Raw genomic sequence first — 27858 nt, 5'->3', positions numbered from 1 at the left:
CCCTCTGAAGTGGAAATATTATCCTCATTTTATAGATGAGAAAAACGAGACACAAAGAAGTAACTTACCTCTGCTGGCAGGACTGGAATTAGGGTGAGGCAAGCAAGGTGTCTGTGGTGTGAAATTTAAGGTGCCACTGATGCAAATGCCTCCTTAAATTTTATAGCCTAGGGTCTTCATTGTGCCACTTTAGTCCCTGCTCTGTGCTCTAAACTAAAGAGCTAGAAAGTGGCAGAACTCAGGCCCTTTTGAATCTAGAGCTCATACTTTCAACCAGCATATACTTCACTGCTGACAACCGTGCCTTAGTAAGGTGTGGTGAGAAGAAAACAAGGCAAAAATCCACAGTTGCATACTGTTTGTCCAATGGTCAGAACGTGAATTTAGAACCATGTCTACCTATCCCTGTGCTCTGAGTAAAGACAGGCTGTAAAGACTTTGTGTCATACCCAAGCAACGAATTGTCACAGTTATGTGCAACTCATGCCTAAAAAGTAAGAATACTGTATTAGAAATGCATTTTTTATTCCCAAGCTGAGATCAGGAGTCCTGGTGGTGCAGTGGTTAAAGTGACTGACTGTGAACCGGAAAGTCGCTGGTTCAAAACCACCAGTGGCTCCATAGGACAAAGATGTGGCAGTCTGCTTCCGTGAAGATTTATAGCCTCGGAAACCCTATAGGGTTGCTATGAGTTGGAAGTGACTCGACGGCAGTGGGCAGATAAGCAGAGGTCACAAGTAATAGACTGCTCGATTGAAAACCTGATATCTAGAAACGGTATTTTAAAAAATCACTCTGGCAACAATGAGAAAGATGTATTAAAGGCAAGTGAAGATGGATAAAGAGATCCAGTCAGCAGATCATTTTAATAGTTCAGGAAGGAAATGGTAAGAATGTGAACTAGTACAGAACTAGTAAGGATGATGAGAAAGCACAGATCCCACTGGTCTTACACTGAGGTCAATAAGATAAAGAGTGTAGGGTCCAGTGATTTTTCCACTAGGTAACTGTTATTGGCCTCTGTAGCAATAATTTTGTTTTGATAGCTTATAACTTTTTATTGTTTTGAGATCATTTTACACTCAAGAGTTCCCGTATGTCCTTCGCCCAGCTTTCCCTAATGTTCACATCTTAATAATCAGAGTACAATGATCAAAACTAAGAAGTTAATACTGATACAAAACTATTCACCGAACTATGGACTTACTTGAATTTTGCCTGTTTTCCCACTAATTTTTTCTTTTTTCTAGTCCAAGACCAAATTAAGAACCTCACATTGCTTTTAGCTGTCATGCCACTTGAATGTCATCTAATTTGTGGTAGTTCTTCAGTTTTTATCTTTCATGACTCTGACTTTTGAAGAGTGCTGGTCACTCATTTATAGAACATTCCCCAGTTTGGTCTTGTCTACGGGGTTCTGTGGAAGACAAGGCCTGGTGATTTGCTTCCGATAAGATTATAGCCAAGAAACCCCTATAGAGCAGTTCTACTCTGCGACACATGGGGCCATTGTAAGTCATTATTGACTCAACGGCATCTAACAATGTTTTCTCATAATGAGATTAAGATTATACATCTTTGGCAAAAATACCACAGAAGTGACGTGTCTTTTTCAGTGCATATCATATAAGGGGTACATGGTAACGTTAACTTTGATCACATTGGTTAAAGCAGCATCTACCAGGATTCTCCACTGTAAAGTTGCTATTTATCCTTCTGTAATTAATTTTAACTTCCATTATGGTTCTTGCAAACAATTATTACCATGGTGTTTGCTTGATGGTAATTTTCTACTTCAGTTAGTCCTACATTTTCAGTTGGAATTCTACTATAAAAAGCTGTTTCTTCTTTCCTACGTATGTATGTCTTCATTCATTCGATTATTTATTTCTATCAGTATAGACTCATGGATATTTATTTTATATGGGTTATCATCCAGTACTATAACTATTTATTTGTTGCCCAAATTGTTCCAGCTTTGGCCACTAGGAGCGCCTTCAAGTTTCCTCTTCGTATATGCCCGTCCTATTTTGAAGACATTCTTCTTATTTTCTGGCAGCACAAGATATTCCACGCTCATGGTAAGAATAGTTTAATGGTTGCAGCACTGGTTACAATAGCAAAAACATGGAAGCAACCAAGGTGCCCCTCAACAGATGAATGGATAAATAAATTATGGTATATCCACACAATGGAATACTACACATCGATAAGGAACAGTGAGGAATCTGTGAAACATTTCATAACATGAAGGAACCTGGAAGGCATTATGCGGAGTGAAATTAGTTGCAAAAGGACAAATATTGTATAAGACTGCTATTGTAAGAATTTGAGAAATAGTTTAAACTGAGAAGAAAACATTCTTTTGTGGTTATGAGAGGGGGGAGGGAGGGTGGGAGAGGGACATTCACTAATTAGATAGTAGATAAGAACTACTTTAGGTGAAGGGAAAGACAGCACACAATACAGGGGAGGTCAGCACAACTGGACTAAACCAAAAGCAAAGAAGTTTCCTGAATAAACTGAATGCTTCGAAGGTCAACATCTAAGTCAATTGGCATAATAAAATCTATTAAGAAAATATTCTGCATCCCACTTTGAAGAGTGGCGTCTGGGGTCTTAAATGCTAGCAAGCAGCCATCTAAGATGCATCAATTGGTCTCAACCCACCTGGATCAAAGGAGAATGAAGAACACCAAGGACACAAGGCAATTACGAGCCCAAGAGACAGAAAGGGCCACATGAACCAGAGACTACATCGTCCTGAGACCAGAAGAACTAGACGGTGCCCAGCTACAACCGATGACTGCCCTGACAGGGAACGCAACAGAGAACCCCCAAGGGAGAAGGAGAGCAGTGGGATGCAGACACCAAATTCTCATAAGACCAGTCTTAATGGTCTGACTGAGACTAGAAGGACCCTGGTGGTCATGGCCCCCAGACCTTCTGTTGCCCCAGGACAGGAACCATTCCTGAAGCCAACTCTTCAGACATGGATTGGACTGGACAATGGGTTGGACAGATCCAGATGCTGGTGAGGAGTGAGCTTCTTGGATCAGGTGGACACTTGAGACTATGTTGGCATCTCCTGCCTGGAGGGGAGATGAGAGGGTGGAGGGGGTTAGAAGCTGGCAAAAAGGACACGAAAAGAGAGAGTGGAGGGAGACAGCAGACTGTCTCATTAGGGGGAGAGTAATTGGGAGTGTGTCGCAAGGTGTATATGGGTTTTTGTGTGAGAGACTGACTTGATTTGTAAACTTTCACTTAAAGCACAATTTATATATAAAAAAAAAGAATAGTTTAATGGAGTGGTTTAGGTGGAAGCCATACCACAGTAGGATAAACAAAAAAAATAATATAGTAATTGCCAAATACTCTTCCGAAATCAATGAAGAAAATTGGTAGGTACTTGGGTATGTTTACCGGCCGTGGAAAAGTAGCCAGTCGAGTGGTTGAAAATATGAGAGCCAGAAAGGTTAAGAGAGAAGCAGAAAAAGAGAAAGAAAAATTAGAGAGTGAGTTTTAAAATTGGAGTAGAAAATTTAAAACGCTTTCCATACAAAAATTCAAAATATCGTATCACCAATAAAAAAACAAAGTGTGAGATGAAAATTATTTCATATTTTCAAAATTATTCTATACATAAATATTGTTCTGATAAATTATATGAACACTTCACAGTACACTTTCTAAAATGCTTCTTGGGGGAAAAAGCAAACAAACACTAAAGACTTCATGGTTCTCAACAAAATAACAGCTACCACGAATTGAACATGTGGAGTCCGTGGGTTACACAAATGATTACATGCTCAACTACTAGCCAAAAGGTTGGCTGTTCCAAACCACTTAGACGTGCCTGGGAAGACAGGCCTGGCAATCTGCTTCTGAAAGATCACGGCCTTAAGAACTTTATGAAGCAGTTCTACTCCGTACATATGGAGGTCGTCACGAGTCAGAATCATCATCAACAGCAACAGTGAACACCTACTCCACACCAGGCATTATGATTTGTTCGTGTAATGGGTACTATCCTCCCCATTTTACAGACAAGGAAGCTGAGAGGCGGTATCGCATAAGGGAAGGAGCATGGCTTTGGGATCCAACAGAGCTGGCTTCCAATTACAACTCAGTGTCTCTCTACCTGCATGACTCTGAACAGTTCAATAAAGTATCATCTGTAAATTGGGAAACATAATTCCTACCTTTAGGACTATTTTAAGGGAGTTAAAAAAGAAAACAGATTTGAAGGTATATCATAACTACTTAATAAATTATATTGTGTTCCCATAAGGAGCCGCCTGGCGCTCCTTGGAAACTCTATGGGGCAATTCTACCCTGTCCTATATGGTCGCTATGAGTCGGAATCGACTCGACGGCACTGGGTCTGGGTTCCCATAACTCTCATTGGATAAGCTAAATCTCGTAGGATAATGGTTTCCCAGAATTTATGAAAAATATCCACCATATGCTTGTCGGAGGATTTAAAAAAAAATTCTGATTAGCAAAACAAAACTCTTGAATATGCTGATTCACAAACCACCTCCCCCAAAGTTTCCACAATTTGTTATATTTTCTTATTTGATTTTACATCATTCTTATGTACTAAGAAAAGAGGGAAAAAAAAGAATTAAGTATTCCTTGTTTTGCAAAGAATTCAGGAACAGACAAGTACTTGTCTATCACCGTGAATTAATAGTAGAGGACCAATTTAAGAAAAAAAAAATCATTTTGCTAAATATTGTCATCTCTTACTACTCCCATCTGACTTATGATCCAAAGTTTACAAAGAATTATATTTATGACGCCCTATAAGGAATCAGTAACCTTTACAAAGAGGTAAACCAAATGGCCATCACCTACTCCTTCCTAGACTCAGAGAGAGCTATTAGAGTGTGTGGTGGTGGTGATGGCAGTCTGACAAAGCCCACAGATAAATACCTGTTACAGCTTTAATAGGTCCTGAGACAGTAGGTAAGAAACTTGGCTGCTAACCAAAAGGTCGACAGTTCAAATCTACCATCCGCTCCTTAGAAAACCTATTGGGCAGTTCTACCCCATCCTTACAGGGTTGCTGTGAGTTGGAATTGACTCCAAGACAACAGGTTGGGCTTGAGAAAGTGAAAGTGCCATAGTGTAAGCAAATAAACCAAGTAGTTGCATAACTGGCTTGATTACTCTGTCCTACAGGCTTGCGTAATGTTTAAAAGCTCAGCTGCTAACCAAAAGGTCGACAGTTCGAATCTACCTGCCACTCCTTGGAAACCCTACAGGGGCAGTTCTACTCTGTCCTACAGGGTCACTATGAATCAACTTAAATGCAAGGAGTTAGATTTTTGGTTTGGTACAGAGTTGTTATGAGTCGGAATCCACTCAAAGGCAATGGGTTTGTTTTTTTTTTATTTTTATAGGGTCGCTATGAGTTGGAATTGATCCGATGGCACTGGGTTAATCAGTTGACTAAAGAGCCCTGGTGGCGCAGTGGTTAAGTGCTTGGCTGTGAACAGAAGGTCGGCAGTTTGAATCCACCAGCAGCTCTTCAGGAAAAAGATGTGGTAGTCTGCTTCATAAAGATGTATGGCCTTGGAAACCTGATGGGGCAGTTCGACTCTGTCCTGTGGAGTCACTATGAGTCAAAATCAACTTGATGACAACAGGTTTGTTTTTTTTTAATCACTTGACTTTGGCTGATTCAATGAGATTATTTTAATCAAGACCGACCTAATCAGGTGAACATATACTACATGATTCCATTGGTATAACTTTCTTAAAATGATAAAATTATATAGAGAAAAGATTTGTGTTTGCCAAGGGTTAGGGATGGGGAAAAGGGAGGGAGAGAGCCAGATGTAGTTATAAAAGAATATCACCAGAGATGTTTGTGTTCTGTATTTTGACTATGGTGGTAGATGCCTACACACATGATAAAATCTCATATAACTAAATGCGAACACACACACAGAATACATGAAGAACTGGGGAAATCTGAATAAGATCAGTGGATAACTATATCAATTTGATTTCCTGACTGTGATATTGTACTACAGTTTTGCAAGATGCTACTTATTGCAGGAAACTGGATGAAGGATACACAGGACCTCTCAGTATTATTTATTACAACTGCAGGTGAATCTGCAATTCCTGTATCTAAAAACAAAGAGTTTAATTTAAAAAATGAGGCAATTAAAAATTTTTTAAATAAAAAAATTAAAAAGAGAGCTTAGGTCTTCCTTGTTCATTTCTGATTTGTGTAACTTTCTGCATGTATATTGTATCCCAATAAAATTTACATTAAAAAAATTTAACTCTCAAAGTGAAGAAAATTATCTGATCTTATTATCATTAATCTGAGAAAACAAAAATTCATTAATGTTGTGGTATTTAAGAAAAAGACTAACTGTTCTCCCAATTCAGTTTGATATTCAAATTATTTTTCTTTATTATAACAGCGTATTTCAAATTTTTCATTCAGAAAGAAACCAGTAAAATAGAAATATAATGTTGCATATTTCATCTAGGACCAGGAAAAAAACTACAAGATGCTGAATGAGGCATGAGAGTTGCGTAAGCCAGTGTTATTACTGATGGGAAGAGACAGGTGGGAAGGAAAGGAAGTTTTTTAAACTCATAATCAAATGTGAAGGATAGAAAAGGTCAGAAAACTGAAACAATGTTTAAGTCTACTCATTTTAATGCTTTATGTCTAAACAGCATGGGCACTGTCTCTCTCTCCAGATACATCTCCAATTCTCCAACGCCTTTTTTACCTCACATTCCAGCAGTACTAAACTACTTTTAATTTCTTAGGCATATTATGCCCAGAACTTAAATTTCAGTTCTAGTTGTCTAGAATGCCCTTTCTTCAAAGGATAGCCTAGCAAACATCTCTTCAAAATCCAGTTGAGATATTACTTCCCTTCATTTACTATATATATATATATATATATATAAAAAAAAAATTTTTTTTATACCGTTATAATTACCATGTTGTTGTTGTTGTCAGGTGCCACTGAAGAGGTTCCAACTCACAGTGACCCTACAGGACACAGCTGAACTGCCTCACACAGTTTTCAAGGGGAACCTGGTGAATTCAAACTGCTGACCTTTTGGTTAGCAGCAGTAGCTCTTAACCACTAAGCCACCAGGATTTCCATAATTACCATAAAAAAAACCAAACCAAACCCACTGCCTAGTCAGGTGGATTCCGACTCATAGTGACCCTATAGGACAGAGTAGAACTGCCCATACAGTTTCCAAGAAGCGCCTGGCAGATTTGAACTGCCGACCTTTTGGTTAGCAGCCGTAGCACTTAACCACTACGCCACCAGGGTTTCTACAGTAATTACCATAGTATATTCTAATTATTCGTAAGCCCAGATGATACCCAAATGTGTTTATTTCTAAAACCTATCCAGTATTTGGCAGTTTCATCATCTGTACAATATAGATAACAATCATAGTACCTAACCTAATATGGTTGTTATGAGGATTAAATGAAATAATTTAAAAACCTGACAGTACCCCATGTGTATGAGTACTTGGTAAATGTTAGTGTTAATTACTGTCATTAAGATTAATATTACGCATGTAAAGAAGACTCCAAACTCAATAATGTGAAAACAAATAATCCAATTTAAAAAATGGGCAAACGATTTGGACACTTCACCAAAGAAGACAAATGAATGATAAACACATGCAAAGATATGCAATATAATTAGACATCATTATTGTTGTTAGGTGCTGTCGAGTCGATTTTCGACTCATAGTGATTCCATGTGACAGACTAGGCTGTCATCTTTACAAAAGCAGATTGCCAGGTCTTTCTCCTGTGGAGCCAGTGAGTGGGTTCAGACCAGAGCTTTGAGTCAGTTTGAACTAGTTCATTCATGGCCAACAAAGTGAAATTGGAACAGACCCGAACTTTTACAATACAACAGGAACCGGAAAAATTATGGGTCGAAACCCTGGAATGGGAGACTTGGAAGAGGCATAGTGATCCCCGTCAGGAGCCTGATGCATGAGACTGGATTACTGGCAGGACTGTGGAGAGAAACACACATTCAAAGCAACGCAGTCGGCTACCATCATTGTGCAGGACACCACTGTTTGGTTGCTATACAACAAGTATACTGCCCTTGTTTTCTAAGAGGAACATTAGGTTTCTAGCAGGCCTTCAACTGTAATTTTTCCTGTTCTGGTTATCATTCTGGTTCACCCAGATTTTAGAAATTTGAGTCTGTTCCAGTTTTGCTTCCTCAGCCATGAGTAAACTGGGAAGAACCAGTCTGAAGCCCTGGTTCTAACCACCAACCTTTCAATCAGCAGCCAAGTGCTTAACTTTAACTGTTGTGTAGCAGGGGTCCTTCATTAGACATTAAACCAAACTCACTGCCGTCGTGTCGATTCTGACTCATAGCAACCCTATAGGACAGAGTAGAACTGTCCCACAGGGTTTCCAAGGGGTGGCTGGTGGATTTGAACTGCTGACCTTAACCACTGCGCCAGCAGGGTTCCTATTAGACATTAGAGATATGCAAATTCAAACTACAATGCGATACCACTACATTAGGATGGTTAAAAAATATTAACAATACCAAGTACTGACGTGGATATGGAGCTACTGGAACTCTCATACACTGCTGGTGGGAATGCAGAGTGATAATACCATTTTGAATAACCGTTTGAGAGCCTCTTATACAGTTAAACGTACACTCAACAACCCCACTCCCATATATTTACCCAAAAGAAATGGAAACATGTTAACACAAAAACCTGGACACAAATGTTTATAGAGGATTTATTCATAATTGCCAAAACCTGAAAACAAACCAAATCTCCTTTAAGTAATGAACAGATAAACAATCTGTGATATACTTATATAATGAAATCCCACTCAGTAACATGAACAAAATACTAATAATATACACAACAAATATACTATATCAAGTAGAAGAAGCCAGACTGTACTAAAACTACAGGGACAGAAAGTTAATCATTGGTTGCCAGGGTCTAGGACTGGGGGAAATGGCTGAGACAAGGAGCATGAGGAATTTTATTGGAATGATGGTAATATTTTATATCTCATTGTGGTGTGGTTACAAAACTGTGCACATTCGTCAAAAGTTACATAAGTATACATTTTTAAAAAAGGGAATTTTACTTGATATAAATTATATCTCAATAAACCTGTCCTAAAAAAAAAAAAAAAAGATTAGTTCTTCAGACCTCAATCCTTATACTGAAAAGCTAATATCACTAGACCTCTAAGTCTAGGTGAATGCCTTGGTAGTCCTTCCTCATAATGCCAGTAGCTGTCATTGACATCCTGTCCTATGTCTCTAAATGGTGCCTACTCCTAGATTTCTAGGTGCTATTGTCTCACTCATCTGCTTTCAGGACCCTTGCTATATGTGGCTGGACCTCCCTAATACCACATAACTGCTATAAGCCGCTGCTGGGCTTTGCAACTCCCACCTCATTCTTCCTACCCACTGCCAAACACAACACTATATAAAGATAAACACACAAATATGGCAAGTACATACTTCTTTTCCAGGTCTCAGCCTTGTCAGTGACATTATCTCTTCCATGCCTGACTGTATGAAAGATGTGAAAAGATGCTTAACAAAGAAGACATGCATTTTTGGCTAATAAGCCCATGAAAAGATGCTCAATGTTATTATTCATAAAAAAATTAGAACTGTAACATTACCAATACATATCTGTTCAAATGGCTAAAATTAAATACACTGATAACACCAAGGGTTGAAGAGGAGGGAGCACCTAGAACATACATTACTGGTTGGAATGAAAATGGTACAACCGCTTTGGAAATAGTCTGGCAATTTGTCATGAAGTTAAAAATACACTTAACATATGACACAGCAACCCCATTCCCACATATTCAACCCAGAGAAATGAAAACATATTCATACAAGAAGACTGAATGTGAATGTTCACAGACTTCACTCTTAATAGCCATAAACTGGAAACGACTCAAATGTCCATCAAGAGATAAATGGATACATAAGGGCAGCTTGAAGACATAAAGTGGAACAAAGCTCTAATTCATAAATAAGATTAGACTGTCTGGTCTGATAGAGACTGGAGGAACCCCTGAAACTATAGCCCTAAGATCCCCTTCTAACCTGGAACTGAAGCCCCTCCCAGAGGTCACCTTTCAGCCAAATACAGACTGGCCTATAAAATAAACAGTAACACCTGTAAGGAATGTGCTCCTTAAAGCCATCAACTATAGGAGGAGACCAAAAGTGCAACATTTGCCCAAAAGCAAAGACGAGAAGGCAAAGAAGGGCAGGGAAACTGGACAAATGGAAATGGAGAAGCCAGGATGAGAATGGGAAGAGTGCTGACATACTGTAGAAACTGCAACCAATGTCATGGAAAATCTGTACATGAATTATTGAATGGGAAATTAATTTCCTGTGTAACTTTTACTTAACACACGATAAAATATTTTTTAAAAAAAGAGATAGAGAGAACAGGCAAATGTAAGAGACCAAAGCTTATTTGTGGTTACCAGGGGTGGATGGGGAGGGAAAGGGGGTTATTGCTTATGGAGCACTGAGTTTCTATTTAGGGTGATAGAAAATTCATACTGAGTATGGGTAAGGACTACACAGCCAATTAACGTAATTGATGTCAGTAAGTTGTATATCTGTAAAAAGCTGAATTGGCAAATGTTGTGTGATATCTCTATATATACATATATAGATATGCACACACACACAAACAACAACAACAAAAACAGCAAATGCTGAGGCTGCTTATATACAACCAAACACTTCATGGGATTTGGTTTCTTGGTTTGAAGATTTTGGGTCATATTTTCATGGGACATCCCAATTAATCGGCCTAATGTCATGTTTTAGGAGGTAATAATATATTGTACTTCTGTTCTACCTCCTAGTTTGTTGGGTAGTGCCTACAGACTTAAACGCTTGCAAGAGGCTATCGAAGGTATAACAATTGGTCTCCATTTGCCCGGACCAACAGAGGAAGAAGAAGAGTAATGAAGAGGAGGAAGAAATGGAAGTGCGGCTAATTGCCTCCATGAGACCAGAAGAACTGGAAAGTTAGTGCTTGGCTACAATTACTAAGTGTTCTGATCAAAGATCCAACAGGAGAATCATGATCAAAAGGGGGGAAATGCAGGATAGAATTTCAAATTCTCATGGAATCCAGACTTTCTGGAGTCACTGAGGCTGGATGAACTCCCAAAACTATTGCCCTGAGAATAATCTTTAAACCTTTAACCAAAAATATCCCCTGAAGTCTTCTTTAAACCAAATACTAGTTTAGCTTAATTAAAAAAGAATGTCTGCCTTGAGCATTGTGCCCTTTTAAAGAACTATCTATATGGACCAAACTGACAACAGCAACTTGAAAGGTTGGAGCCCTGGTGGCACAAAGGTTAAGGGATAGGGCTGCTAACCAAAAGGCTGGCAGTTCAAATCTACCTGCCACTCCTTGGAAACCCTATGGGGCAGTTCTACTCTGTCCTCTAGGGTCGCTATGTGATCAAATTGACAACAGCAACTTGAAAAGTTAGATAGGAAGCTTAGGGGAAGTAAGATTAGGTTAATGGGGGAGAATCAATTCCAAAAAGGAGGGTGAAAATGGTTGCACAGGTTGAAAAATGTAATCAATGTCACTGAATTCTACATGTGAAAATTGTCGAACTGGTATATTTTCTGCTGTGTATATTTTCAACAGTAAAAATAAAATAATTTTTAAAAAGGAGGTAAATGGATAAACAAATTGTGGTATACCCATAATTTGGAATGCAAATCAGTAATAAAAAGGAATAAACTACCTATTTATGCAACAACATGGTTAAATCTCAAATGCATTATGCTAAGCGAAAGAAGCCTGACTCAAACGGTTACATATTATATGATTTCATTTATATGATACGCTAAAATACAGCTAAATAACAGGGGCAGAAAATCACTTATCTCCAGATGCTGCTGGCTGGAGAAAGAGTTGACTACAAAACGGTATGAGGGAATTTTGGGGAGTGATAGAACTATTTTATATCTTGATTAGAGGTGGTAGTTACTCAACTGGATACGTCTGTCTAAACTGTACATTCAAAAAACACTATCTTTATACCATAAATTATACTTGAATTTAAAAAAAAGAAATGAACTACTACTGATAAATGAAATAAGACAGGTAAATCTCAAAAACACTTGGTTAGTGCAAAAAAAAAAAAAACAGACACAAAAAGTGTACATAAAAAAGACTGATTAATTATATTTACATAAAATCTAAAACAGGAATAACTAACCATAGTGACACAAAGTAAACCAGTGACTGCCTGGATCTGGGGATGAGAAAATGGCTGTCTACAAAGGAGCATAAGGAAAATTTTGGGGTTATAAAATGTTCTGTATCTTGATTGTGGTAACGGTTAGTGGGCGCACACATTTGACAAAAACTTATCAAATTACACTCAAAATGGGTACATTTTATTTTATCTAAATTATGCCTCAATAAAACTGATTTTTAAATGTACTTACTAGGTGAATATAAAGATAACAGGAATAATTGTTTAAATAGGACATATTTATCTATTTTAATAATTTCCGTTCTTTTATCAGTTTTATTATTTCACTCCAAACTGAATTTAAGATTACATTATCCTAATTTCTATAATTTATGGTGTAAAAAAAAAATTTTTTTTTTTTTATTTTTTTTTATTGCTTAGCGCGAGACAAACAATTTAGTATTTGCTAAAAACATACTACATATGCAACAACGCACTCTCTGGGGAACAGAAGAAAGAATATGAGATTGAATACTGCCCATAAAAAAGCTGATAGCCTTATATAAAGATAAAATATATATTTAATGTTTAATATATGAGAAAAGAAAGCAAAGCAGTAAATGACGAGGTGTTTAGGGGAAACAACTAAATCACTATGAACCAGAGAGGACAAGGAAACAAGGAATTTGTTAATTTTATTACAAAAAGATAATGACAGGTATTCAGGGAAGAGAGACAAGCATGAGCAAAAGAATAACAAGTCAAACGAGATTTGTATAGAGCAGAATTTCCCAAGCTGTATTCTTAGACACTGTGTGATATTAAAACATTTATAGTCATATAAAATCATGAGATGCTGCCTTGTATTTCCCCCTTCTTGCGGCACCATGATAAAGTTTAACATATTAAATGCATAATCTGAGAAGTCCAGAGAGAACTGGTAGAAAATGAGCTTGAATAAATTAGAGCAAAATTATGAAAAACCTTTGACTGTCAGGGTAGACAAAAACACTCTTCTGTATCTTTTCAAAGCCATTTAGTTTCTTTCAAAGTACAAAATGTTTCTTAAAAATTAAAAAAGAAATTAGGTTTGTCCCCACCCATCCCCACTTCCCAGATAGAAAGCCATACTGTAAACTGATATATTTCTAGAAGCAAGAGGGGTTTAATCGTAATTCATCCTTCAATGTAGAAAGAAGACCTTGAGAATGAGGTGGGGAACCAATGTGTACCAGAAGTTTGTTGGTTCTGTTCTAATTTGTGTGTTTACGGCGAAGAGGTGAGAAGAAACCACAGTTCAATGTGGCACTTTTAGAATAGGCAATAGAGTATTATTAAGTAAGAGGATGAGTTAATGAAAAATTTAATAGTAAAGTATATCCCTGGAACACACACACACAAAAAAGTCCCGGACCTAGGTCACAATAAACTGATAACATTAAACTTAATCTATTTTATTGCCCCGAAGTATTTAAGGAAAAATTACTTGATCTTCATTTACATCTCTCCTACCCATTACCAGGTAAGACAAAGAAAAAAGCTGCAAAATGAAAAACACTACATTTTGACAAAAGGCTGTAAACATATTTTGCTAATTGAGTGCTCAGTTTAAATGTAATCATTCCAGATAACCTATAAAAACCAGAAAACACTAGTATGGATAACGTATTTAAACTAAAGACCAATGCCTCTTATGACTATAAACACAGATATCCTCAACAAAAATCAGAGCAAATCAAATCCAGCCATACATAAAGAGGATTGTCTATCATGACCAAGTGGGATTTATCCCAGGAATATAAGGTTAATTTAACATCTGAAATCACTTAACGTAATGCAACGTATCAACAGAATAACGGATAAAAACACATGATCATTTCAATAGATGCAGAGAAAGATCTGACAAAATTCAATGCCCCTTCATGATAAAAACACTTAACAAATTAGGAAGAGAAGGGAACTTCCTCAACCTGATTAAAAAAACAAAACAAAAAAACCTGTTGCTATAGAGTCGATTCCAACTCATAGCAACCCTATAGGACAGAGTAAGATTGCTGCACTGGGTTTTCAAGGAGTAGCTGGTAGATTCAAACTGCCAACCTTTTGGTTAGCAGCTGAGCCCTTAAGCACTGCGCCACCAGGGCTGCTGACCTAATAAAAGGGCATCTAAAAAAACCCACAGCTAACATCATACTTACTGTTGAAAGCTCCAATGCTTTCCGCTTAATATCAGGAATAAGACAAGGATGTTCACCCTTACCACTTCTATTCAACACGGTACTAGAGATTCTAGCCAGGGAAAGGAAGAAGTAAAACTATCTGTATTGGCAGATGATATGATTTGTATATAAAAACCCCTAAAGAATCTGCTAAAAAACTATTAGAACTAATAAAACAAGTTCAGCAAGATTTTAGAATAATCAATTACATTTCTATTTGCTAGCAATGAACAAATTGAAAATGAAATTATGAAAATAATTCCATTTACAATAACATTCAAAAGAATAAAATACATAGGAACAAATTTAACAAAATAAGTGTAAAATTTATACTTTGAAAACTGCAAGGCATTGTTGAAAGAAATTAAAGATCGACAGTATGGGGTTTTTTAAAAAATAAATGAAAAAATATCCAATGTTCATAGATAGATGCCCAAGTTGATCAACAGATTTAATGCAATCTACATAAAAAATCTCAGATGGTTTCTTTCCAGAAATTGATGAGCTGGACAGATACGCAGATCAATGAAATAGAGCTGGAGGTCCAGAAATAAATCCATGAGTCTTTCAACAAATGGTATTGGGACAACTGGATACGCACATGCAAAAGAATGATGTTAAACTCCTAGCTCACACCACATCAAAAATTCAAAATTAATTTTTAAATTTAATAGCTAAAACTATAAAACTCTTAGAAGAAAAAATAAGGGAAAATCTTTATGACCTTCGATTAGGCAATGGAGTCTTAGATATGATACCAAAAGAACGAGGATCAAAAGGAAACTAAATTAACTAGACATCATCAATTTAAAAATTTTTGTGCTTCAATGGATACCATTAAGAAAGTGAAAACTCAATCCACAGAACAGGAAAAAAAGTCTTGCAAATTATGTATGAGATAAGGGACTTGTATCTAGAATATGTTAAGAATTTCTACAACTGAATAATAAAGACAACTCAATTTAAAAAAATGGGCAAAGACCTAAATATAATAAATCTTCTCCAAAGAAGATACTCAAATGGCCAATAAGCGTATGAAAAGATATTCAACATCAATGCAATGCAAATCAAAACCACAACGAAATACCACTTCATACCCACTAGGATAGTATAATAAAAAAGACAGATAATAACAAGGGCTAGAAAGAAACTGGAACCCTCACACATTGCTGGTGGGAATGTAAAATGATGCAGCTGCTTTGGATAACAGTACAGAATTTACTCTAAAGGTTAAAAATAAAGTTACCATATGACCCAGCAGTTTCATTCCTGGAAATATACCAAAGCAGTATGAAAACTTGTCCTGGAATGTTCACAGCAGCATTATTCACAATAACCAAAAAGTTGGAGACAACCCAAATGTCCATCAAATGATTAATCCATAAACAAATTGTGGTATATCCATACAACAGAGTACTATTTGGCAATAAGAAAGAAATGAAGTACTGATACCATGCTACATGTATGAACCATAAAAACATTATGCTATGTGAAAGAAGCCTATCACAAAAGACCACATATTGTATGATTCAGTTTATATGAAGGGTCTAGAACAGGCAAATCCAGAGGCAGAAAGTAGCCTAGTGGTTGCCTGGGTGTGATTTAAGTAAACTACTACTGATAAATCTCAATTTGTAAATCTGATCCCTTAGGCAATAAAATTTATACTTCACGAGATTGCCAGTACATATAATTTCATTGATGCATTTGTTCATTCAGTTGTACATTCATTCATCCATTCAACAAAATTTATTTATACTACTGTTACGGAAACAACTTTGAATAAGTCAGACAGGTTCCTGCTCCCAAAGGGCTAATGTTCTAACGGTGAAGAGATTAAAAAAAAAAAAAGTGCATATATGGAGAGAGAGAAAATCAAATAATTATAGATTGCCACAAAACCATGAAATAAACAGCTGAACTAGAAACCCAAAGGAACACTTATTTTAAATAGAATGGATCAGGGAAATTAATTTTTTGTGTTTAAATCACTCATTAAAATCACACAGCTGGAGGGCTAAGGGAAAGTGGTAGAAACCACTGTCAACTGAAAATGAATCAGAAATTAATAGAACACCTCTGAAATTATAATACAGATCAATGGGAAAGTATTTTGAGTTTATGTTCTTATAAGGCAAGGATCATATCTTACTCATCTTTGTAACCTCAGTGCCCAGCAGAAACTCTTAAAATGGTAGACATAGAATAAAAGCAGTAAAACTGCAAAATTTCCAAAACAAGGATGTTCCATAAAATTGTCACTGACAATCTACACAATGTATACCTACATTTCAGAAGCTACAATAAGGGTACATTTTTAACATTAAAAACATAGTTTAAAAAAAACTTAAGACATATTAAAAGTTACATACATAAAAAAACTTTAAAAGTATTTCTCAATAATTTAAGACACCCAATTATAACTGTATTTTACTAAACACCACATTTAAATATGTTTTTGACCTTAATGTGCTATTACTCATTTTTGACCATCCTTAAATACTAGAGTTTAACCTTTTATAAAAGGAATCTGCTAACTAGTTATGTGACAGCAAGCAACTCATGACCTCTCTAAGCCTTTTTTTTTTTTTAAGCTAATTCAGAATTATTTTTAAGCCTGTTTTTCCTTTTTGTATATGATAGAATAAAATTGCTCAGCTCTAAAATGCTATGATTCCATGAAATGGTCAATGTAAACTTGTACTATTTTCAGGTATACAAAAATACTTAGGAAAAAATCTCAAAGATTTTCACCCTTTCATAATGTATAAGGCATTACTCACATATTAAATGTGGAAGGTTTTATTTGCATAGTTGAGCATAGCAAATTACCAGATTTTATTTAACTGAAAACGGCAGTCCATGCTTCCTATGTGCTCACTATTTCTTTCCATATGTTATCCACACCATATTGTATTAAAATATTTCCATAATTTGAAATTATTTCAGTTCAATTATCCAGCATCCAATAAAGAAACGTGGTCACCCATATTTAAATATTCCAAAACAGCTTTGTACCTGGCGTTATCATAATAGTATGAAGTTTGGTAGTGCTGTAGTTTCTAATTCTCACATTATTTTCCAATTTCAGACACTAATATTGACAACTAAAGGTATCTGAGAGTAAACTTCACCAATAAAATTAAATACAACAAAGAATTTTGTTAAATCTACTTTGCAGTTTGGCTTCAATCTCACATGCTCTTCCTGTACTGCACTAATCCACAAATTTCTCACCAACTGCTACCTCTTCCCTATCCTTAGAATTCACTTCCTGTTCACCTCTCACCCTTAAGCGTGCATGCTGGAGGCCAATTGTCTTAGAGCTCCTGTTAACAACTAGGGTTTCTGTTACTCAGCCTCCTGGCAGGCAGTACAGAGCTCAACACTTCTACAATATGGTACCTCGCTTAATAATTAAGATCATATTTCATAACTAACATTCCACAAATTTCCCAGTTAAAATAGAACATCTTAATCTAGAAGATCTGATAGAAATGTTAAAACCAAACACTAGTCCAGTTTAACTGAAACAAAGCATCTAAAAGGGAAATTCCTGGAGAGTATTTCTACTCTGTGCTTTGGCTTAGTCAGACAATTAAAAACTTTAAAACTACTTATCAGGAATACCACGCCAAATGCATAAAGATTTAAACAAATTCTGATTTGTCCTAAACACAGGGATGGTAACTTCATAAAAAATTTAATTACTCAACGGGACAATCTAATCATTACTTAGGTAGTTTTTCCTCTCCTTTTTGTCTAGGACGTAAGTGGTGAGAAAAGTTTCTTTTTATTGTACGCATATCTGCTATTTTTTGACTCAAGAAAAGTTCCTACTGTTCAAAAAAAAAAAAAAAAAGAAAGGATAGTAAAGAGCTTGGGATCTTCTCAGCTCAATGGGTATGACCAAAGTACAGCAAATCCATTGCTCTAGTTTTACATAGGTTTCCTTACATACAAAATTAGCTATGTGCGTACTTAAGAAAATTTTTAAATATCTAACGTGTTCTAACAGATTCTTAAGAGAAGATAACTCGCTATAAAAAATCTGTACATATAAGACCTCAGTGATGGGTATTTTTATGTACCTACTAAAAAAAAAATTTTTTTTTTAACTTGGCTAGGCTATTAAAAAAAAAAACACCTAAAACCAAACCCATTGCCATCAAGTCGATTCCAACTCATAGTGACCCAATTACTTAATCAGACACTAATCTAGGTCCCTGGGTGGCAAAAACAGTTAATGCACTCAGCTACTGGCCAAAAGGTTGGAGGTTCTAATCTACCCTGAAGTACACCTCAAACAAAGTCCCAGCGATCTACTTCTGAAAAATCAACCACTGAAAACCCTACGGAGCATAGTTCTACTCTGACACACACGGAGTCACCGTGAGTCAGAATCCATTCGATAGGAATATTAGGGGGCAGTAAATGTATATTAATGGAAGAAAAACTCAAAAAAGAAGGGTAAGAATGGTTGCACAACTCAAAGAATATGCAATCAATGTCACTGAAATGTACATCCATAAACTGCTAAATTGGTGTATGTTTTGCTATGTATATTCTCAACAAAATTAATTTCTTAAAAATAATCATAATTTAGGGGAAGACACAGGCTAAAGTACTCAGGATAAAATGTTACCATGTCTGCAAACTATTTTTGGATCATCTGGCAAAAGATGTATGTGTGGGAGACAGAGAGAGATGAAAGAGATTTGACTAGTGTGGAAAGGATAACAACAGTTAGTGACAGGGGTATACACATGTCCATTTTATTGTTCTTTCAACTTTCCTGGGGGTTTGAAATTTTTCAAAATTAAAAAAAAATATATATATATAGCTATTCACAGTACCCATGACTTTGCACCAACGTAAAAGATCACATAAGAGCTGTAGCAGATATCACAAAATATTGTTTACATACATCATCTTTAAATTATGTTAGTTACTAGATTTTGTTATTCACTCACTGTATTAATAAAGAAGCACATGAATTATCATATAAAAAAGAAATAATAGTTAACTTGAGGACAGACTTTCAATAAGTCAAGAAGTATCCAAAACTGACTGGCCTTTTATCAGTTTTTGGACATGTAACAAAAGTAGCATTCTGTAAGCAAAACACCTTGAAGCAAAAGGGTGAGTAGACTTAAAAACTTATTATCAATGTAGAGTAAGATAACTTATGAAATGTTGCTTATGTTGGTTCTGAAAAAAACTCCTCTCAGATGGAATGCTACCTCTAAGTTGTTGTTGTGTGCCATCAAGTTGATTCCAACTCATAGTGACCCAATGTGCCAAAGTAGAACTGCCCCATAGGATTTCCCAGCCTGTAATCTTTACAGGAGCAGATGCCCAGGTCCTTTCTCCTGCTGAGCAGCTGGTACGTTTGAACCACTGACCTTTCAGTCAGCAGCCAAGTGCTTAACCATTGCATTACCAGTGCTCCTAGGGACTACTTTAAAAAAACTACTTTAGTACTTAATAATTTCCCTCCATTTACTCCAAATCTATAAAGTGAGGGAAATATGTTTAGAAAAACATGAATTAAAAAAAAAAAAAACCCACAAGTTAAAATGACAAAACCTTAGAAAAATAAAATTACGAAGTTAACAAACCACAGGCTCCATAACTTCAATTATACTTTGGCCAAGGTGGTTAGTCAAACTACATACAATGTGGACAGATAACCTTAGATTCAACCAGTGGACATTTTCCCTGGAGTCCTTCTGACTAAGACGCTTGTCCCTGCTCCAGTAGAGGGTGCAGAATCATGACACTCAACTCATGCCACACAAAAAAGCAGGGGGAGAGTTTACAGGTGCCTTTTTTATCTCTACATCTAATTAGTGAGTTCAAAAATGTACTAAAAATACCATTTTAAAAAATACTAAAATCAACCCAATGGAAAAGATAAAATTTTTATCTTTGTCAAATACTTCAAGACTCTAAAATGAAAACTGGTCCCAAAATACTTAATTTCAAGAACACTGGTATATTTTACTGTCTACGAAATCTCACAGGTAACCAGGACACTGAAGCACTTCATGAATCCTTAATTTAACACCAGGATTTCAGAAACAAGTCATATTACATTAAGCAGTTTTTTCTTTATAAAAATAATATACTCACAAGACAAAAATTGTAGAAAGTAAAGTGTAACTGCACTGCACTAAAACAACCTATTTCCTTCCAGTGCTTTTTCATATGAATATCTTCATATTGCTACAGAAAAACGTATAATTATAAAAACATTTATTGAGTACTTACTATATACTAGGCAGGAGTCCTGGTGGCGCAGTGATTAAGAGCTATGGTTGCTAACCAAAAGGTTGGCAATTCAAATCCACCAGCTACTCTTTGGAAACCTTGCGGGACAATTCTACTCTGTCTCGTATGGTCGCTATGAGTTGGAATCAACTTGACAGCAACAAGTTTGGTTTTTTGTTTTATATACTAGCTTTAAGCACTTTTTCATGTTGTAACTCATTTAATCTTCACCAAAGCCCTATTAACCAGTAACCAGCTGCCACTGAGTCTACTTTAACTCATGGCAACCCTATGTGTGTCAGAGCAGAACTGTGATCCACAGGGTTTCCAATGGATGACTTTTTGGGAAGTAGACTGCCAGGCCTTTCTTCTGAGACCCCTCCGGATGGACTCGAACCTCCAACCTTTTAGTCAGCAGCCTATGCATTAACATCACCCAGGGACTCCAAAATCCTATTACATAGATCTTATTATTATCCCCCATTTTAAAAAAGAGGAAAATGAAACAAAGAGAAGTTATATAACTAGCCCAAAGTCACATAAGCTAGTAAGTAACAGGAGTCAAGATTCTAGTCCAAGAAGTCTGGTGCCAGACTCTGCATTCTTAGTAATTTTACTTTACTATGATCTTAATTTTAAATTACGCTTTTCCTCATTATTAACATTTTTTCAGTGTTAGTCTTCGAAGTCTTTTTAATGCCTATAATAGGCATTATGGATATGTAATATGGATATGATCATAAACTATGCTGATTCTAGTTGTCCCTTATAAATATACTAAGAAAAAAGCATCTTTGTGCATATTACTTTTGTGATGTTTAGATTAATGTAATGAAGTATTTTTATTCTCTTAAATATACCACCAAATTGCTTTCCAAAATATTTCTGTCAATTAACAAAGCCATGGAAATACCAATTTCACCACACATTTTCGATAAAATATCTTTCTAATAATGGCACTTATAATTAATTAAAAGTTCCAAGGTCTTAAAACCTTAGGATTTTCTAAATGTAAAAATTAGTCCACTGCTTTGAGCACATCAATGCATCACTTTCAGATGCAAGACTGTTAAAGCAATACAAATCTATGTCAAAATACGCATATACACTTAACAACTTGCCGAGTTTCAGAAATCTTGACTATTTCTCATGTACAATTAACTCAATAATTAAAGAACGCCCTACCCCCATCACCAAAATAATGGCAAAGAGCTACGCACCTGTCGCTGTAAACACAGGCGGTTTCTGTCCTGTAAGTGCTGCTGATGAACAAGCGAGGAATGCCAGCTCCGGGCCTGACTCTGCAGCTGAGCTTGAGCCACATCCGAAGGCCGTGTTACAAGATGTGAAGTAAACTGCTGATCAAGGTCGTGATCTAAGACATGACTTGAACTATCTTGCCCAAATGCTGACTCATCATATTGGGGAAGGAGACCCTCCTGAAGAAGGTCCTCTGGGTCAAGTCCTGTGAACGGCTCGGTTTGAGACTCCACTTGATGAAGTAAATTCTCTTCTAAAGACGAAAAGCCATTAGTTTCTACGTGATCATTGAAATGGCCCATTTGAGTTCCTGAGTCAACAGGATCTGGGAAGTTCATGTGCACAGGAGATAATTTTGAATTGCTATAATTACCCTGAGGATGTGACGGATGCAACATTTGGAAATTATTAGAATTCAACGATGATGTACTGGGGTTTAGGATATGCGGAGTGGATTCTTGCTTGATTCCCCTGTGAGGTGAAAAGGAATTACTTCCAGTAAAATCAGATAAAGTCTGATTTGTATGATTAGAAGCAAGAACTGCAGAGGACTGAAGAAGACTGTTTGATGAGATATGATTACTGGAAAAGGAATAATGTGAAGAAAACTGCTGCGAATTACTGACAGAACAAGAAGTCAGATTTGGAGAAGGTCCGTTAAAATTTCCTTCTTGATGATTACTACACTTGAGGAAGTGTACTGAAGGGTTTGACGTCTGAGAAAACTGCTGCATCGAAAGAGACTGTTGTGAAGCAGATGCATTAGTAATTTGTGGTGGGTGGTTAACACTGACTCTGTGTGGACCAGAAACATTAACATCCATAAAATTTTTAGACTGGCTAAGAGAATTTTGCCCTGGGTTAAGATTATTTCTGTTTTGTTGTGAGCGTAGTGATGTACACTGTGTCGGTTGTTCGTTGGCCTGAAATAAGGTAAAGTCATGGTGTGCCACAAAGCTTTTATTTTGATGCATAGAGTGTGAATGTCCTCGTTGGTGAAAAGGAGACCCATTTTGATTTGAGATGCTAGTAGCTGTCTGATGGCCCCACATTGGACTGCCATCTCCTACATCTGGAAACAAACCATTGGATTGGTTTTGGGGGTGGATCGGAGAGCAATTAAACTGAGAGTGTGGAGACAACACATGTTCAGCTGGGCTACCAAAAGACTGATTAACTTGATGAAATTTTAGTGAATCAAACTGATTTAACTGTTCGAAATCAGCCATCTTCTGATGTGTTGGAGTACCCTGAACATGGTTCAGTGAGTCTATGTGCAAAGGTTCAAATTCTGCACCCAAGTTCAATTCATCAACTAGTGAGACAGGTCCTGGTTGTACAAATGCGTCATCTGACAAACCTTCTAAGGTCTCACCAAAAAGATTGGCATCATCGAAAAAGTCCATCATTGGGTCTGTCATCTTGAAACTTCAGTAACAATCTGGGCTGTTCACTCCAAATGGATTATACTCGGCTTCTCCACAGCAGATACTGGATCATTTCCAAAGGTCATCAACTAATCCAAAACAGGTCAACGTTCATTATTGCTCTAGAGAATGACATGGCACGAAGTGTCAAAGTTCTACAAAAATAAGACAAAAAAAGGGCAATTTAAATAATGCATACTCATTAAAATTCAATATCCAAAGTTTATATATGGTTTATGGCCTAAAAAATATAAATCTTAGTGTCCAGTATTTTTATGCTGTAGAACTTATTGTAAATGGTTCATTAACGTTCCCTACAGGGAAAAAAAATACTGCTCCTGCAGGACATAACTACATGCATTTAGAAATAATAACTCACGTTACTTCCTTTTCAAGTTCATACATTATGATAAAAGAATGTAAAGTAAAACTGGGACTAGTAGTCAGACTCAGCCTTACCAAGAAATGCCCATCACTCCACAGCAGCTCTAGTCAATGTATTACACTTCAAAGTCATGTCTTGTTAAGAGAGCTGACATCTGACCCTCTTAGATTAGTACATTCACTGGGATCGTTAGTGCTAGACCTCTCGAGCAGACAAACCTAATATTTCATACAGTGTGTGTAGAAATCCCTCAAAAGGAGCAATGAATTGCATGAGGTCGTGATAAACTGGCCCTGGATAAGATAAGCACCACAGACGTGTAGTATGTTGGTGTATAATTCTTTCATGGTCTTCTTGCTCATGGAAGATCATCCTTCCTGACCATCAACTGATTTGGACATCTATGAGGCAAAAGCAAGCACCTTCCTGTTAACATTTGTATTCATTTCTCTGCCCCTGAATTCCCTCTGCTAAATGATTCAGAATACAAAATTTGGCTTACTATATTTACTACACTTTTCAAAATAAATGTGTCCTGAGAATAAAAACTGAAACAAAAACCACCAGTAGCGTGAGCTAAGCAAAACACTGGTCTTTTGATAGTTTTTAGAGGAAAAATTACATTTATGTGTATGTGTGTATATAAAGGAAGTAATAGGTTACTTGCTAATATGGAATAAACCAAAAACCAAACCCACTGCCATCGAGTCGATTCCGACTCATAGCGACGGTATAGGACAGAGTAGAACTGCCCCATAGAGTTTCAAAGGAGCGCCTGGTAGATTTGAACTGCTGAGCTGTTGGTTAGCAGCCGCACCACTTAACCTCTACACTACCAGGGTCTAGCTGACCATCATTGTTAGTTAGGGGCTGGTATTGTTCCAAATATTTCTAACAAAGGTCATTTGTGGTTCTTGGTCCAATGCATAGACAACCGCAAATGGAGGTACTTGCCTTTCTACATATTAGTTTATCTAAAGATTTAGCAAAGGCCTTTGAAATGTTCACAAAACTTCAAGTTTGGAAGGTCCATGTTAGAAATATAAATTTCATAAACGAAATGTCTGCTTACAATTTAAATGTACAAATACATTTTTTTTTTAATTCTGAGAAGTAAAAACTGTCAAGATCTACCTTCACCTAGAGACTTACTATCAATGATAACAGCACCTAAGTGCTTTAATATATGGGACTTTAGACTTTAGTATTAATAAAATGTAAAAGACAAGAAACTATTTTTTCAGAATTACTTTACAATTTTGAGTCCAAGCATATAGAGAGCTATACAGTCTGTATTGAACAAAGAATTAGCCAACAAATAAGGTAGGTTAAGTAACTTCTCTGGAATATACCTTATATTCAGCTTCAGACTAAGGAACATCTATGTATACCTAAGCCATTAATTGAGAAAGCAATGTCTTATATTTTTATATGGCTATATCATTATCAAGTGGAACATTAAAAAAAAAATACAATCAAGTTACCAAATCTAATGTCATCAATTATAAGGTACATCATAGCTGACATAACACGAAGAAACAATGTTGCAAATTAAACTATGAAACTATACCACTTAGAATTTTCATTTTATAATTAATGAAATAACTTTCAAAAAATGTATTTAGACTGAGAATTATCCCGAGGGATTTTAAAATTTCTTCTAATTTCTTCTATCTTGAGGTACTTTGTTTGGTCCATAAAACGTCTGATTGCTGCTTTGTAAAAAAAAAAAAAGGGGGAATTGCTGTCATTTCTTCGACAACAAATATTTGCTTCACTGATACTAGTATTATTATTATTATTTTTATTATTCACTGATACTAGTATTATCATTATTATACTAGTATCAGTGAAGCAAATATTTGTTGTCGAAGAAATGACAGCAATTCCCCATTTTTTTTTTTTTACAAAGCAGCAATCAGACGTTTTATGGACCAAGCAAAGTGCCTCAAGATAGAGGTCGCCATGAGTCGGAATCGACTGGATGGCACTGGGTAATACCAAATTTTTGTTTTGCTGTTCTGTTTCTCTGCCTTTCTGCATACTCAATAGCTTTTCGGTTAAATGCTGAATAACAGTGTAATCTTTTCAAAGACATTTTAAATGGCAATTACACGTGTGTAGTACCAACAATGTACATTGCTCAACTGAAGTGACAGAAATATAAATAGCTATGAATAAATCTGGGTACACATAGGCAATAACAACTGCTCCGTGAAAGCCACCTGGTAGACAGTGACTAAGACACATCTCAATTTCAGACATACTAAAAGTGAAAAAATATGCATCTTTGAATTGATTTAAGTCATTTCTTGAGTATTTAGAATGTTTAAGAGTTCCAAACCCTGAACTATAGAAATCCACTGCCCAACTGAATGTTGAAAGCAGATAATCTGAATGATACGACATTAGTTCATACATTCCTACTTATTCTTATTGTGATAGGAGCGAACTGAAAATGGAACTATAAAACATTTTATTCTGAATTTATACTGATTTATTATAGCCTTCTATATTTGTCTTATTCTCAAAAAGTAGCTATAGAATTTTTAAAACACTGCCCTGGAAACAAGTTTTTTACATTCCAGAAGCAAGAATATCTCACACAGAAAAGAACTGATATGCTCTTTAAATTTTGTACATTTTTGTAGATTATGCTAGAAGAGAGTTTTTCTAAATTTATATAACACTAGGAAAAGTAGAAATTTTGATGAAGAAAACAGTTGTGCCATTCACTCGTTCATTCATTCATCCAATATTTATTTATTGATAGGCAACTTCTAAGCACTAAAATGATGAATAATAACTGACATCTGAAGAAGGGTACAGACAACAGAGCATTACTAACATGTTATTTGTGGTTTGATAAAGGTAAGCATAATGGTGAAGAAAATAAATACAGATACCAATACTAGTATTAAGATGACACATATTTCATATATGTGAAGACAGTAAACCAAAAACCAAACCTGTTGCCCATCGAGTCGATTCCGACTCATAGCAACCCTATAGGACAGAGCAGAATTGCCCCACAGAGTTTCCAAAGAGCACCTGGTGGATTCGAACTGCCGACTCTTTGGTTAGCAGCCGTAGCACTTAACCACTATGCCACCAGGGTTTCCAAATATTGCCAGTTTATTCAAATGTGAAAAATTATATTCAAAGTAGATAAAATAAAAGGTTAAATGTTTAAAGTCTCAGCTACTGGCCTGAAATTACTCATTTCCTGAGGGTTCCTACAAGGTTTCTAAGTACAGGGCTAGTAGATAGTACAGCATTTGACGAGGTTTACTAGCTTCATGCTGATAAAATTATGTGACAATATATTAGTAACTAATTGAACTACCATGCCCAAATAGTACTACAGTAAAAACAGCAAAAGCCTGAACCTGTCTGTGGTGGAAACCTGTCAGAGAAGGAAATCCCAAATATTTTCCACTAAAATGCATGATAGAAAACTGATAAGACTACACCCTATCAAAGGCTGAAAACCTCCAAGACTCAGAAAAACACGGCAGTCCCATCGAGTTCCGCTCTCACAGGTTTCACTGTAATTAATTTTTTACTGGTGTAATGCAGAATTTCTGTCCTCAGCCTGTCCTGTTCAATCTCAGACTTATATGAAGGTATAGGAAGTTTAACAGGTGATTTTAAGTTGGAAAGGGAAAAGAACACAATCCTTAACAGAATCAAGATAGAAAACAATTGCAAGAGGATGATACAACGGATCAAATCTAATTATCTGTAACTATGAAGTCCTGTTTTTAGTACAGATAACCAACTCTGCCAAGCACATTTGGGTTGCAAATTCTACAGAGACCAGGCAGGTTAACAAACATGAGAGAAGTAACCGAGAAACTGTAGCTAGCTAAAAAATACAAGCTTCACCTAAAGGGGGCAGCCAACAGTCACCTTCAGTTGATTGTTGCTTCTAATTTTCAAAAAGGAGCTGGAAATGCAGGCTTTTATGAGAATTTTCCTGATTTTTAAATGTTGGCAACTAAT

The 27858-nt window shown here is 36.2% G+C and overlaps 1 protein-coding gene across 9 annotated transcripts in view; it reads right to left on the bottom strand.

Moving 5' to 3' along the window:
- CHD9 (chromodomain helicase DNA binding protein 9) overlaps nt 1–27858 on the bottom strand; it is a 227689-nt gene that overhangs the window by 122782 nt on the left and 77049 nt on the right. For all 9 annotated transcript variants that reach the window (XM_049864852.1, XM_049864853.1, XM_049864858.1 and 6 more), the window contains exon 2: nt 22002–23623. In XM_049864852.1, the coding sequence (XP_049720809.1) occupies nt 22002–23462 (1461 nt within the window). In that variant the 5' untranslated portion in view covers nt 23463–23623. The remainder of the gene's footprint in view (nt 1–22001; nt 23624–27858) is intronic.

This window comes from Elephas maximus, chromosome 21 (assembly GCF_024166365.1).
Source record: "Elephas maximus indicus isolate mEleMax1 chromosome 21, mEleMax1 primary haplotype, whole genome shotgun sequence".
Taxonomy (NCBI): Eukaryota; Metazoa; Chordata; class Mammalia; order Proboscidea; family Elephantidae; genus Elephas; species Elephas maximus.
Note: the sequence above shows the minus strand (reverse complement) of the source record. Positions and strands in the feature narration are given on the sequence as shown.